Source organism: Panthera pardus, unplaced genomic scaffold, assembly GCF_024362965.1.
Source record: "Panthera pardus isolate Hobbes unplaced genomic scaffold, ASM2436296v1 HiC_scaffold_17, whole genome shotgun sequence".
In the NCBI taxonomy this organism is placed as follows: domain Eukaryota; kingdom Metazoa; phylum Chordata; class Mammalia; order Carnivora; family Felidae; genus Panthera; species Panthera pardus.
In genome coordinates, this window is record NW_026526732.1 from 16,292,558 (window position 1) to 16,307,864 (window position 15,307).

The window sequence follows — 15,307 nt, forward strand, 5'->3', positions numbered from 1 at the left end:
TAATTAATTGTTTTTCCTATTTAAAAGAAATGTCTACTTAGAATCCTTTCTGCTCGCTTGATGAGGATTAGATGTAAATTTTTTATTATAGAAAGTCTCAAACATATTTATAAATAAGTGGAGAGGACAGTGTAAGGAATCTCCAAGCATCCATCACCTGACCTGGATATTAACTCATGGTTTATAGCCACCTACTTCCCTACCACTCTGAAGCAAATTCTAGACATAGGATCATTCCACTTGTAAATATTTCAGTATACATCTCTAATGTAAAGACTTTTAAAAAGAAGCATCCCACAGTGCCATCATCACATGTAAGTAATCCCAAACTATCATGAATGTTCAGCCGTCACTCTTCAAATCTCCCATCTTCTTAATTTTCTTTTTAAAAATAGTTGGCCTATCTGATTTGGAACCCAAGTAACTACACAAGGCAACTGGTTGATACCTCTTAAGATCTTTTAATCTATAAGCTCCCCTTTTATCTCCCCCCCCCCCGCCCCCGCCCTTGCAATTTAGTTGAAGAAACCAGACTGTGTGTCCTAGAGAGTTTCTCATGGCCTGTCTTGCTGGTTATGTCCCTACGGTTTTCTTTCATGTGTCTCCCTGCCCCCTGCGCTCATGTGGTTTAGGGGAAGCCTGAACAGGCTTATGTTCCATGGTTTGGCATGAATACGTCCTAATTGTATTTTACTTCCATCAGGAGGCACAGGGTGTCCGGCTGTCTTTCTCTTTGTGATGTTAACCACCAATGGTGATTATTGTCTGATTTATTAATTCATTAGGAGCTGCCAAATGGTGGTATTTCTGGTTCTATGATTCCTTCATTTGTTAGCCAGAGTCCTTCCAAAAAAGGAACTTCCTTATGTTAACGGTTACCCCGCAGTTTGTAGTTTGTATGGAAAAGGCAGGATGGATGCTTGATAATTTTCCCTATTTTTCAGGATGAGGCGTTGGCTCTCTAGCATCCTGCAAAGGCCACCACTTTGAGCTTTTCGATCACTGTGAATTCATGAACAGAAACATATCTAATGAGTTTCAGCTGTTTTTAATTAATTATCCTCACTGATGCTGAAATGTCCCATCTTTGGCCAGCAGGAGCCTCTCCTTTAGCATTCGTGACCTGACCTACAGCCTCCAACAGCTACCTTGTTTTCTGGAATGATAAGACGTTCCGGATCATCCTGTACCTTTCCTGCCCCAGACTCATCCTTCATGGAGCCCGGATTCCTTTTGGTAGGAATTAGTATTTGGAGACCATAGTCTGGGCATCAGAAATGGTCTTGCTACTGTATTCATCGTTATTTCCAGGCCTTTTTGGTGGACTAGGAATATGGTGGACTAGAGCTAGGAATATGGTGTTTTTTACAGATAAAATACATCCTTGGTTCAACCTGGCAATTCGGATTCAGGATTGGAGCATTTTTAATTAGCATCATTCTTCGTATTTTCTGCCTTTTACCAATTCTAGGTCAATGATACTGACATAAACACCTTGTTGTATCCCACAATACACTCAATTTCAACAGAACAATACCAACACCAGCACATTTGATATCATTATCGAAAACAGTTAAAAATGTATTTGCTGCATGTTCTCCACAGTCGATTTTAAAAGCAACTGGAATTTCCTTCGTGTGATCATGCCACAGATTGGCTCTATCCAGAGGCTCATCATTTCATTTTGTTTTCATTTTTGGAGACTGCTTTTTTAACTTTCATTTTGTCTTATAACTATGTAAAATATTTACATGGGTTCAAGGTCAACTCTGTAAGAAAACGCGTATTCAAAGAAGTCTAGCTTCGGTTCCTTTCCACACTAGTCTCTCTCTCCATCCCTATCGGCGACCAATTTTTAATTTCACAGTTGATTCTTTTTTTAAAAAAAAAAGTTAATACCAGTGTAGTTAACATACGGTGTTATATTTAGTTTATCCTTTTTTTTTTTTTAAGATTTACATTTAAATATAGGCATGTCCTTCCACATTTCTAGATAAATAAAAGCAAATTATTTGTCAGTGATTCTCAAACCTGAGTATATGTCACAACTACGTGGAGAGCTTGTTAAACAGAGATTACTGGGTTGCATTCCCAGAGTTTCTGATTCCGTAAGTTGGCTGTGGGTCTGAGGATCTGCATCCTAACAAGTTCCCAGGTGATGCTGGTGCTGCTGGTCTAGGGAGCACACTTTGAGAACCACAGTGTTGCACACTTTTATCTACTTCTCTCCCCACCCGTCCCAGTAGTACACAGAGATACTCTTGAGTTGTTTCTACTGCTTCATAGTATTGCATTATGTGGATATGCCACGGTTCATTCAAAGAGCTTCCTGTTTATTGACATTTCGGCTGTTTCTCTATATTGTATATTTCTATGTATTTCTATATATTATTTATAGAATTTATATATAATATATATTAATAAAATATTTCTATATACGATATATATCTATACATTGTGACGATTATTACTATAAGACTAGCACCACACTTACTGCATTTTTGTTGCTGTATCTTGGGAATAGATTTCTGGAAGGAGGACTGCTGGATTACAGGATGCCTTCAAATGTAATTTTGCTAGATATACCCCAATTCTCCTCCACGGGGCCTGTGCTACTCGGTTCCGCCACGATCATAGTTAGCCTCACTAACTTCGTATGCTGCCACATTTTCAAACATACTACTTTTTTAAACACCTAAATTAGTTGCCAGCTTCCAAAAGTTGGAAGAGAAAAATGTCTTGAGTTCTGGCTTCTCCTGAAACAGTGTTGGATGCACGGGCCCTGGCGCCCAGTTTCATAGGGCACTCACGCCCTCACAACACAGGTACCGAGGCTGCTCTAGCCCCCACCTGGGCCCACGCATGCGCTACATTCACCTGGTTAAGCCCCCGAAGGCACTGGAGCGTCCAGCCTCCACAGACGAGATGAGCAAAGTGATCTGCCTGAGGCCACCCAGGAAATTAATGGCAGATAGAGCCTTTCTCTGGGCGCGCTCACACGCTCTCAGTTTCTTGCTTCTTTTCTGCCTGCCTGCTGCTGTAGTCAACCTGGGATCGAACAATTATCAGGTCGACTCTCCTAAATTTAGGAACCTTTAGGCTCATTTGCAATGACAAACTTAAAAACAACGGCTGCAAGGAAAATATATCTGAATGACATCATATACTGGCCCTGCATACCCCTTCCCCCTAATAAAGCCTCAGGACTGTTGCACGACTGAATCGCTGTGCCTTTTGTGACATCATGGCTCTATTCCAATCTTAAATTAGGCAGTTTTGATTTAAAGCAACTACATGGTCTTAACATAGAATCAAATGTATATTTGACCTTCGATTTATGAGCTCTGTGGACAATTCCAGCAATGGTTTTTTACAAAAATCAATAGCCCTGAGTTAGTTAATCCTTAAATGCCTTTTACTCAATATATGCTACCCCAATTCCTTTTTAGAACTATTTAGGGGAAAAGACAATGATAAAGAAAGCATACAAAAATAGGTATTTCCTTCTGATTAAACTCTGTCAAACTGTAATTAGAGATGTAAAAATGGGACATTTAATTATGAAAGAACCAAAATAAAAGAGACAGTCAGGGATGGCCAATTGAGCATATGGGGTACTCAACTGTTTACTGAATGAATAACCAGATTAAAGAAATCTGTACGATTTTAGGGTTTCTTTGGTCATGGGGTCCATCGCTTTCATGTGTGAGCGCGCTCTGTCTCTCTCTCACACACACATGCGCGCACACACACACACACACACACACACACAGACTTTGATTCCTGAGGAGTTTTCACTGGACACTATGAGAAAGGCTTAATATGTAAGTAGCATATGGGTGAGGTAACATGAACTTGAATTCATTCCAATGGTAGGAATATCCAATGTCAGTACTTTCCTGAGGATAATTTCAGTAAGCGGATAGGGGGTGTGTGTGCACGTGGGTGTGCGTGCCTGGGCACTGAAGGGAGAAGGGCACCAAGGGAGGCGGGAGGAGGGGCTCAGGGGACGCGGGGTCTCTGAAGATAAACTTTGTCTCCCTCTTAACTGCTGTCTGGGGTCAGCCCCGCTGACAGTCGAGATAAGGGACAGAAATGAAGGTGAGGTGAAGGCAGGAAACCAAGGAAAACTGCTCCAGGTGTTTCCGGAGTCCTAACAACAGACAGATGCTCAGCTGGGAGACCGCTTGGCCTGCCCACCGGGGAGCTTTTACTCTTGTCCCCCCAAGGAATGGCCCCTGCAGTCCCTTGTCCTTCTTTTCTAAGCAGCAGGTAAGAAGTACCGTATTCCCCTTTTGTCAGGAAGGATTTCTGTAATCTCCACATACCACAAAAGCAAGGTCAAAGATGAGTCTCGTGTAAGCCCCAGTGATTCAGATAAAAGCAGAAGTCAATTGCCAGCTTTACCTCTTTCATTAATGGCCTCTCAATTAAAGCAATTTTCCATTCCTCCCCAGAGTGGAGCAGCTGGTTGTGTTTCAGAAATCGTAACATCTTCTAAATTTCAGGGTGCTGAGTGAAAGGCAGGCTGTGCCAGAACCGAATGCTCACTGCTTATATGTGAAAGTGCGGAATGCCCAAGTTAGTCTTCTAATTAAACTTGGCAACATTACAATGAAAAATAAGATCTGGGAGTTGGCAACGTGGCGCATAAACAAACTTTTATGTGAATAATTAAGCCGGAGCTAAGCGTATGCTGGACCGTCTTTAATCAGCTTGTGATTACAGTTACCGGTAAAAGCCCCAGCGTTTCCGATGGTTTCCATGTTGTTTATGCGCTGTGGCTATTCTCACATATCTACTCTGATATATACTCAGCACGTCTTTTTACCCCCTTTCTCCCTCTTCCACTTGCCTGCTCTTTTTTAAATTCCTACCCTTCTGGAGAATCAATTATGACACAGGCAACGTGTGAGAAGAATTGTGTAAGCATGCGTGCACATCGTACATGTTAACACGCTGACATCCACGCAGCCGCCCACCATCGGGAGTATTTTATACGCAAGCCCATCAACTGCCTTTAAGGCATCATGCTTCAAGGACACCCAGGGTGTTGTGATTGGATTCAGTACCACTGGATGGATCTGTGGCCGTAAGAAATGACCCTGTGAAACACGTCCTGAGCCAGGGTCAGACATCTCAAAGTTCACAGTGCTCTCTGGAGTGTTAAATGAGGTGCTAATTCTTGGTTGATCCCAAAGTACCATCATGAACCTTGCCTAAACCTTTGCACATTTGAAACCACAACTGCAGAAATCACATGAAGGTTTGCTGAAAATCATTTCCACTAGACCTTTTCCAAATGAAAGCTGTTGAATGTTTAAGACAAACTTAAGATAGGATTCTATATATAGTAGGAAGGTAGCAAGTGAGAAAAGAGTGTAAAGGATTGTCTTGTATGTTTCAGAATCCTGGTACAGAGCTGACCATTTAAGCTTTAACGGTCAGAGCCTTTTCTTATATTTTTCTCAGCCATCAATGCAGCTTAAGAAAAATGTCGGAAAATGAGAGCGCATATTTAAGATAGAAGAGATTAATTCTGCCATCTCTTTATTCCCCAGTGATAATTATATAGCCTCGGCTAGCACCACGTATATTATATATAGAATACCTAGATTCCAACAGATTTTTGGAACTGGTCTTGTGGTATTTCATATGTATTATTTTTCAAATGTTACCCTATTCTGCATTTTTCCTCCCCACCAAGATTAATTTTTTTTTTCCCTAGGAAAGATGAGTAAACATCATTCAGTTACTATGTAAGTTCAAGGACAACTACTAAGTTAGTACTTCCTAACTTACTAGGGACAGTAACAGTATTTTTTTTTTTCCTTGCTAGTGGAAAAAAAACAACAAAAAACAGAGTGAAGAGAGATTAGTGGCTAACTTCATCCAGTATGGAACAAACCAGTCATTTTAACTTTAAAATGAAAACAATTTGCAATCTGTGTCTGTCTTGGTTGGCCAAGAGAAATGAACCTTGCTTACCTTGGACACAAAACATTCTGCTATGGCCACAGGATCGTTTTCACAGTTTTCCAAATCTTGTAGAAGTTCACTAAAAAAAAAAAAAAAAAAAAAGCCAGAAAGTATTATAGTTTGACTATCAAGGACATTTTATATAACTTAGAAGTCTGTACATTTATAGGGCATTTACAAGGAATCTTTTTTTTTTTTTTTTTTTTTTAAGAAAGCTTTTACTAGTGGTCAAAGCCAAAGTGCACTCTCAAGGTGGGAGAGCGGGCAGCCCAGAGCTGGCAACTGCTATGAGGAATCACATTTAACTGGATAACTGATGATCCATTGTCATTTTATCCAAAGCTTCCATTAGGGACTTGCCCAAGGTCATGGTGCAGCAGGGATTTAAACACAGGTCCAACCCATAACTCTCCCACCTAGAGATAAGCCCAGCCTGACACTGAAGTCTTCTACACGGTTGGCATTGTCTGTACACATGTTTACACACACTTACTCATTCATCACATAGCTGTCTAGGTGCCGAATGCTAGGCAAGGCACTAAGAACAAACACGTCAGTGAGCCACATGACATATGGTCTGTAAGTGCTTGGAGCTTGGAATCTATTGGGAGAGTCAGACATTCTATGAAAGGTCACACACACTAACAAATTTAAAATTATAAACAGAGAGGGGCACCTGGCTGGCTCAGTTGGTAGAGCATGTGACTCTCGATCTCGGGGTCATGAATTCAAACCCCACATTGGGAGTCGAACTAATTTAAAATAAAATAAGATAAGATAAGATAAGATATGACAAAATAAATTAAGATAAGATAAAATAAAATAAGATAAATAAGATAAAATAAAATAAAATAAAATAAAATAAAATAAAATAAAATAATAAATGGAGATAGCGCTCTAAAAGAAAGCTACACTGGGAGGAAATATTTTTCCTCAGATGAAAAATCTTATTTTTTAATGGGAATATAATTATTTTAAGTAACTGCATAATATTTCATTGTGTGGCTATACCATAAGTAATGGAACTAATCTCCTACTGTTGGATAAAAGTCTATATATAAATGGAATTCCTGGGTCAAAGGCTATCACGGGGTTATATGTTAACACATTTCCAAATTACACGTTGTATAAGTTGTATTAATATATTTTACATATTTTAATTAGAGATATATATTTAATAAAAATGTAAATAGTTCTACAGGAATTACAATAAAAACAAGCAGTTTCTTGTTTTCCATTTCCCATGCTGGACCGCCATCCTCCAGAAGCATTCTCCACTTCTTCTGTTTCTGCTGTATGTATCCACGGCTCTAAACATGCCGGTAATGTGTTTTCAGTATTTTTTGAGATATTATTTCCTTCTTAATTTGCCCAAACTTCCCTTCATCCCTTCATCTTGCCAACAATCTCTCTCATGAAATTTGATTCAAGTCAGAGCTTACATTTTGATGACCGTGTCAATATTATTCTTAGCTGAGCCCTGGAGTATACCATAATTATATTTCCTTTCGTGTAACACCAGGTTTCCCCTGGAGTTAAAGTCGTCCTTTTTTTTCCCCCCTTAGTTTTCAAATATACACCAGTTGTCCTCAAACTTTGCCGGAAGCATAATTCTTTGCCTCGCTGCGTTCAAACATCAGATCATCTACTGGTCGGTCGTCTTCTTTCTTCGTGGCCTCCCTGCTGGAGCCCTTGGTCCTTCCACTCTGCTCTCACCTAGACGGGCTGCTCTCCCAGGCCTGCGGGGTTGTCTCTTCAACCCCGTCCTGATGATGCAGATCACCTGGTTCCTGTGTTACGTGCCCCGCTTCTTAGATACCATTTCAGATGTATCCTTCTTTTTGAGATTACGACATCCAGTAGCTGAGTGAGTAAGGGCAGTAGGCAGTAAATTTTCTGAAACTCTTCCTGTTTTAGAATGTTCTCCTTTCACACTTTGCTGATCATGTCAGTGGATACAGAATTCTTGGTTGGAAATGATCTTCTCTGAGTATTTGGGAAACTATCTGTTGCTCTCTGAATTCCAATGCTGCTGAGAAGTCCAATAACATTCTGATCCATGATCCAGGTTTCATGTGACCTGATTTTCTATTCTGGAAGCTCTTAAGAGTTTTCGCCTTGTTAACATACTTCTGAAATTCGGTGATGGCCCACTTTGGGGTGAGTCTTTTCATGCACGAAGCCAGCTTGACTATTGGGGAAATGTTCTTGAGCAATTGCTTCTCAAAGTGACCCCCAGGTCCTGAGATCCTGAGACCTCTTCAGGGGGTCGATAAGGTCACTATTTCTATAACAATTCTTGGACAATTTTGGATTTTTTTTTACATTCATTCTTTCATGAGGCTACAGTGGACTTTTTCAGATGGAAATTAGAAGCAGACTAAGAATGCAGCTGTTTTCTAGTAAGTCAGACAATAAACTTGTGAAAATGGAAAACAATTCCAACACACACACAAATGTTAGTGAAAAAGAACAGTAAAATTATTTTTCTAAAAATGGGTGGTTATTATTGAATACATTGAAATTTTAACAATTTTTCAGTTTTAATTTCTATCATGGTAAAGAAAACATCATAAGCCATAAACAAAAAAAGCTTTTTGGGTCCTTAGTAATTGTGAAGCATGTACAGATCCTGGGACCAAAAAGCTAAGGAACTTTTGTTCCTAAATTAGGTCTTTGATATTTCCTCTCCTCCATTTTCACTTCTCTCTTTGAAGCTCCTACTATTCACATTAAATTTTTTTTATGTTTATTTATTTTGGGGAGAGAGAGAGAGAGAGAGAGAGAGAGCGAGCCTGCATGCTCAAACGGCAGAAGGGTAGAGAGAGAGGGAGACAAAGAATCCGAAGCAGCTCCAGGCTCTGAGCTGTCAGCACAGAGCCCCATGTGGGGCTTGAACTCACGAACCACGAGATCATGACCTGAGCAGAAGTCGGACGCTTAACCGACTGAGCCACCCAGGTGCCTCCTATTATTCACATTAAAAAAATTTTTTTTTCAACGTTTTTTATTTATTTTTGGGACAGAGAGAGACAGAGCATGAACGGGGGGAGGGGCAGAGAGAGAGGGAGACACAGAATCGGAAACAGGCTCCAGGCTCCGAGCCATCAGCCCAGAGCCTGACGCGGGGCTCGAACTCACGGACCGCGAGATCGTGACCTGGCTGAAGTCGGACGCTTAACCGACTGCGCCACCCAGGCGCCCCTATTATTCACATTTTAGATCTCTTGGTGTGATACTCTAATCTTTCTTATTCTTCCTCTATCTTCCATCATCCTGTTTATTGTTCATTTTCTGGGAGACTTCAATTTCATTTTCTGTCCCCTCTATTGAACGTTTTCATTTCTTCTATTTGATTCTTAATTTCAAGGTATTTTTTTAAATAGGCTATTTAGGTGGTTCTTATGTTTCTGTTCTTGTGAGTGCAAAATTTCTCCTCTCCAAGGATGATGATATTACTATTATTATTATTAACTATTTTGGGCCTTTCTTTCCTGCTCTTTGCTTTCTGCTGAGCTCTCTTTACACCGTTTGATCATTTTGGCTTCTGTCATTCATGTTAGAGGCTCTTCCCAAATATCTGGGGATATTAAATTGTCCTTTTATGGTTGAAAATGAGACATGGCAATGGCAACTATAAACTATGTAAGTGGAGCTTTCCATGGGATCCTAGTCCCTCAAGGCAGCTGTCCTCAAACTTTGTGGTATCCAGACCCATGTACAGAGTCTAAAAAATTCTTTATGTGGATCATATCCCTGGATATTTATTAGAAATTAAAACTAAGTATTTTAGAAAACTGATCAATTCATATAACAAACCCCATACATGTTAATATGATCACGTTCTGTGAAAAACAGATTTTATAAAACAAAGTTTGGTGAGAAGACTAGTGTTGTTTCACATTTTTGTAAATCTCCAATGTCGACCCCAACGGAACACGGATGGATTACTTCTGCATTCAATCTGCTACAATCTGTTATTTTGATTGAAGTACGCAGAAAACAATCTAGCCTCACCCAGATACGTCACTAGAAAACAGAGGAGACTTTGAATAGCCTATTAAGAGAAGTGTGGTTATGCTTCTTTGATATTACACTGAAAACACATGGCAGTTTCTTAGGTATCTGTTGGAGTCTGAAACCATACCAAGGCACTATACCCTGTTACTTTAAAATCCATTGGTCTATTTTGGGCGCCTGGGTGGCTCAGTCGGTTGAGCGTCTGACTTCGGCTCAGGTCATGATCTCGCGGTTCGTGAGTTTGAGCCCCGTGTCGGGCTCTGTGCTGACATCTCAGAGCCTGGAGCTCACTTCGGATTCTGTGTGTCTCTCTTTCTCTCTGCCCCTCCCCTGCTCATGTTCTGTATCTCTCTGTCTCAAAAATAAATAAAAACGTTAAAAAATAAAATAAAATCCATTGGTGTATCTTGCACATTGAAAGGACCTTTTACCAATGCAAGATTTCATGATGGTCCCAATATCAAACATCCATTCCTAATATTCCCATAAAAACATCCCCTTTGTAAGATTATTAGTACTTTGGAAAATACAGTTCCGACATTTGTATCAATAGCTCTTACAGGTAGATGGGTATGAATTAAAGATAGTTGACATCTAATCATTGGGACCTAAACACTGGATGAAGAGAATAGGTTGAAGAAAAATAATAGCCAAAGAAGCAACATTTCTGGGCCAGTGATTTCCATTACCGGAGGATGGCTTGCTCAGGACATAGGTTTTGTGTCCAGGGATTTCATTATAAATCCTCTGTCTGCTCAGAGAATAATTTTGAGCAGAATCCATCGTGGCTTAATAGAAATACTCCTTGACAATATTTAACTCCCTATGTTCTTTTTAAAATTTTTTTTGAAGTTTCAGGGTTTATTTGTTATAGCAACTACCGTACCTTAAGTAACACATGGAGAATATTAAAATAAAGCAGCAAGCATAATATTAAAAGGAAATAGAAAAACCGAATAATAATCCATTTTCATAAATATACACACACACAAATAGCTCTCTGGGAAACTAGATGAAAGATAGTATGAATCAAGACATGAAATATCATTTGATGTAGTCCTACTCATCTATGTTCAGTTTTGCTACGCGTGCTTTTGGTGTCACATCCAAGAAGTCACTGCCAAGACCAATGTCAAGAAGTTTTCCCCGTACATTTTCTTCAAAAAGTTTTTACAGTTCTAGGTATTTTATTTTACTCCTCAGTCTCTTTTGAGTTGATTTTGGTGTGTAGTGCAAGACAGGGGTCCAACTTAATTCTTTTTCATGTGGACATCCAGTTTTTTCAACACCACTTGTTGAAGAGTCTCTCACTGCCCCATTGCATGTTGATGGCACCCTATTTGAAGATCAGCTGATTGTATATTACATGAATTTATTTCCGGGTTGTCTCTTCTGTTCCATTGGACGATGTATCTATCTTTATACCACTACCGTACTGTTTTAATTTCTGTGGCTTTGTAATACATTTTGAAATCAGGAAGTAGGATGCCTCTAGTTTTGTTCTTTTTGCTCAAGATTTCTTTGGTTTTGCAGAGTCTGATACAGTTCCATAATAATTTTAGGATTTTTTTTTCTATAAAACTGCAATTGGGATTTTAATAAGGATTGCAGTGAAGCACTGGGGGTCATATGCGAGAGATGAATCACGTGGTTCTACTCCTGAAGCCAAGGCTATGCTGTAGGTTAATGAACTTGCATTTAAATTAAAAAAATAATTTAAAAAGAGGAAAAAAATAAGGATTGCAGTGAATCTGTATATTGGGAAGTAAGGAATTTTTTAAAAATTCATTAATTTCTTTATTGTTTAGCTTATATCCAAGTTCGTTAGCATATAGTGCAACAATCTCAGGAGTAGATTCCTTAATGCCCTTTACTCATTTAGCCCATCCCCCCCCCACACCCCCTCCAGCAGCCCCGTTTGTTCTCTATATTTAAGAGTCTCTTCTGTTTTGTCCCCCTCCCTGTTTTTATATTATTGTTGCTTCCCTTCCCTTATGCTCATCTGTTTTGTACCTTAAATTCCTCATAGGAGTGAAGTCATACGATATTTGTCTTTCTCTGACTAATTTCGCTTAGCATAATACCCTCTAGATTCCATCCACGTAGTTGCAGATGGCAAGATTTCATTCTTTTTGATTGCCGAGTAATACTCCATTGTAGATATATATACCACATCTTCTTTATCCATTCATCCATTGATGGACATTCCATACTTTGGCTCTTGTTGATAGCGCTGCCATAAACACCAAGGTGCATATGCCCCTTTGAAACAGCACACCTGTATCCCTTAGGTAAATACCTAGTAGTGCAATTGCTGGGTCAGAGGGTGGTTCTATTTTTAATTTTTTGGAGGAACCTCCATCCTGTTTTCCAGAGTGGCTGCACCACTTTGCATTCCCACCAGCAGTGCGAAAGAGATCCCCTTTCTCCGCATCCTTGCCAACATCTGTTGTTGCCTGAGTTGTTAATGTCTGCCATTCTGACAGGTGTGAGGTGGTATCTCATTGTGGTTTGGATTTGTATTTCCCTGATGATGAGTGATGTGGAGCATTTTTTTCATGCGTCTGTTAGCCATCTAGATGTCCTCTTTGGAGAAGTGTCTATTCATGTCTTTTGCCCATTTCTTTACTGGATTATTCATTTTTGGGGTGTCGTGTTTGATATGTTCTTTATAGATTTTGGATACTAACCATTTATCTGATAGGCCATTTGCATTCCGTTGGTTGCCTTTTAGTTTTGCTGATTGTTTCCTTCGTTGTGTAGAAGTTTTTTATTTCGATGAGGTCCCAATAGTAAAAACCCCCACGAGTCAGGTGTCAAGGGCATTCCAAGAGGCTCCTGGCAGCCGGGGCGAGCAGCACCAAGCCCTAAGGGCAGGACGGAGCCTCAGCTGAGAACTGTGTGGACCCAGCGCAGACTCCCCCACCACCCCAGGCCCAGTGGGGCCCGGCCAGCAGCTTTATGCCACCATTGGCAAGTTAGAAACCACTTTTGTTTTCACGTTTGTTTTACTTTTTCACCGTGCCTCCGGAGACGTGTTGAGTAAGAAGTTGCTGCGGGCAAGATCAAAGAGGTTTTTGCCCACCTTCTCCTAGAGGATTTTGATGGCTTCCTGTCCTACATTGAGGTCTTTCATCCATTTTGAGTTTCTTTTTGTGTCTGGTGTAAGAAAGTGGTCCAGGTCCATTTTTCTGCATGTCGCTGTCCAGTTTTCCCAGCACCACTTGCTGAAGAGACTGTCTTTAATCCATTGGATATTCTTTCCTACTTTGTCAAATATTAATTGGTCTACATTTGTGGGTCCAATTCTGGGTTCTCTTGCCTACTCCACTGGTCTATGTATCTGTTTTCGTGCCAGGACAATACTGTCTCGATGACTGTAATACGGTCTTGAAGTCTGGGATTGTGATGCCTCCAGCTTCGGTTTTCTTTTTTCGAGATTGCCTTGGCTGTTCGGGGTCTTTTCTGGTTCCATACAAATTTTAGGATTGTTTGTTCTAGCTCTGTGAAGAATGCTGGTGTGATTTTGATAGGGATTGCTTAACTCCCTGTGTTCTAAATGTTATGCTAATCAAGCTCCTCTGAGGTTTAACTTCATCTCGTAGTGGACTGGCTGGAGGGAGTGTCTCAGGGGACCCACCCAAGCTCCAGGTACAACTCACCTGTAAATGAGTGGCTGGCATTTGTTGCTCAAACCACAGGGTGGGAGGGAGCTGGGATGGAGCTGAGACGCCTTCCAGTCCCAACCCCTAATTTTAAGGTTAGGAAATCATGGCTCATGCAAGGGAAGTAGCTTACCTTAGTTCACACAGCTAATAATTAATGGCCACAACTGGGGTGAGTAACAGGGCTGTTGAATCCCAGGCCTGCACTCAATTTTAAACACATGTATTGAATGATTTATTTCCTGACCAACTCTAGAAAGCTGAGGTTTCTTCAATGGGAGACCTTGTCTACCTGGGAGCCCTAGCTGGAGTCACCAGGCTAGCTTTCCTTTGCAATCATTTTCTATAATAGGACAAACACAAAAAATGGGAACAGTGAGGAAAAAGTAACGGGATTGTTTTCGTGCTCTTGTCATAAGGCCATCATCCTAATGTATGTGGCCCACCATCTGGTTTGTTCTCCATTCGACAATAATTATTGAAAGCCTCCACGGCAGGCATTGTTACAGGTATGGAGGTACGGGACAAAGAACGTGGGCAAAAGTCCCGTCCTATGGTGCTTATGCCCTGACCAGAGGTGCTAAATGTTAATAACTGAATAAATAAAGAGCGCGATAGCAAACGAAAGACAAATGTGGGCAAGGATGTGAAGAACGCAAACCTTGTACACTGTTGGTGGGAACAGAAAACGGTGCAGCCCCCATGGAAAGCAGTTCTTCAAAAAATTAAACGTGGAACTGACATGTGAGCCAGCTATTGGATTTCTGGGTATTTATCCAAAAGAAACGAAATCAGGAACATGAAGAGATATTAACACGCCCATGGTCATTGCAGTACGATTCACAATGGCCAAGATGTGGAAACAACTTAATCCATCAGTGGATAAAGAAAACATGGTATGTACATACAATGAAATATTATTTATCCTTTACAAAGGGAGGAAATTCTGTAATATGTGATAACATGGATAAGCCTTGAAGACATGCTAAGTGAGACAAGCCAGTCACAAAGGACACAGACAGTATGACTCCACTTACTTGAGGAATCTAAAGTAGTCAACTTCAGAGACTCGAATAGTAGAATGATAGATCCCAGGGGTTTGCAGGGGGAAGGGGGAGCAAATGGAGGCGTTGCTAATCAATGGGCAAAAAGTCCCAGTTAAACAAGATGAATGAATTCTAGACATCTGCTGTGCAACATAGTGCCTAAGTTAACAATAACGTATTGCACACTTTAAAATTCGGTCAAGAAGATAACACGTTAAGCATTCTTATGTAATAAAAAATAAAATTTGAAAACACCATTTTTCTAAAAACAGAAAAACTTGGGGGTATCTGGGTGGCTCAGTTAGGTAAGTGTCCAACTCGTGATTTCAATTCAGGTCATGATCTTATGGTTTGTCAGATAGAGCCCTGTGTTGGGCTCTGTGCTGACAGTGTGGAGCCTGCTTGGGATTCTCTCTTTCCCCCTCTCTCTCTGCCCCTGCCTTGCTCTCTCTCTCTCTCCCTCTCAAAAAAAAAAAAAAAAAAAACCACACACACACACAAAACAAAAACCAGAAAAATCTAAACGAAATTACAGTAGAAACTCACATATCATAATGTATTATCACTTAATAAGAAACGTTTATGTGAAAAATAGTA

The 15,307-nt window shown here is 40.3% G+C and overlaps 1 protein-coding gene across 6 annotated transcripts in view; it reads right to left on the minus strand.

Moving 5' to 3' along the window:
- The window catches only part of PLEKHG1 (pleckstrin homology and RhoGEF domain containing G1), a 229,908-nt gene that overhangs the window by 42,911 nt on the left and 171,690 nt on the right, over nucleotides 1–15,307 (minus strand). For all 6 annotated transcript variants that reach the window (XM_053904384.1, XM_053904383.1, XM_019431717.2 and 3 more), the window contains one exon: nucleotides 5,989–6,058. In XM_053904384.1, the coding sequence (XP_053760359.1) occupies nucleotides 5,989–6,058 (70 nt within the window). The remainder of the gene's footprint in view (nucleotides 1–5,988; nucleotides 6,059–15,307) is intronic.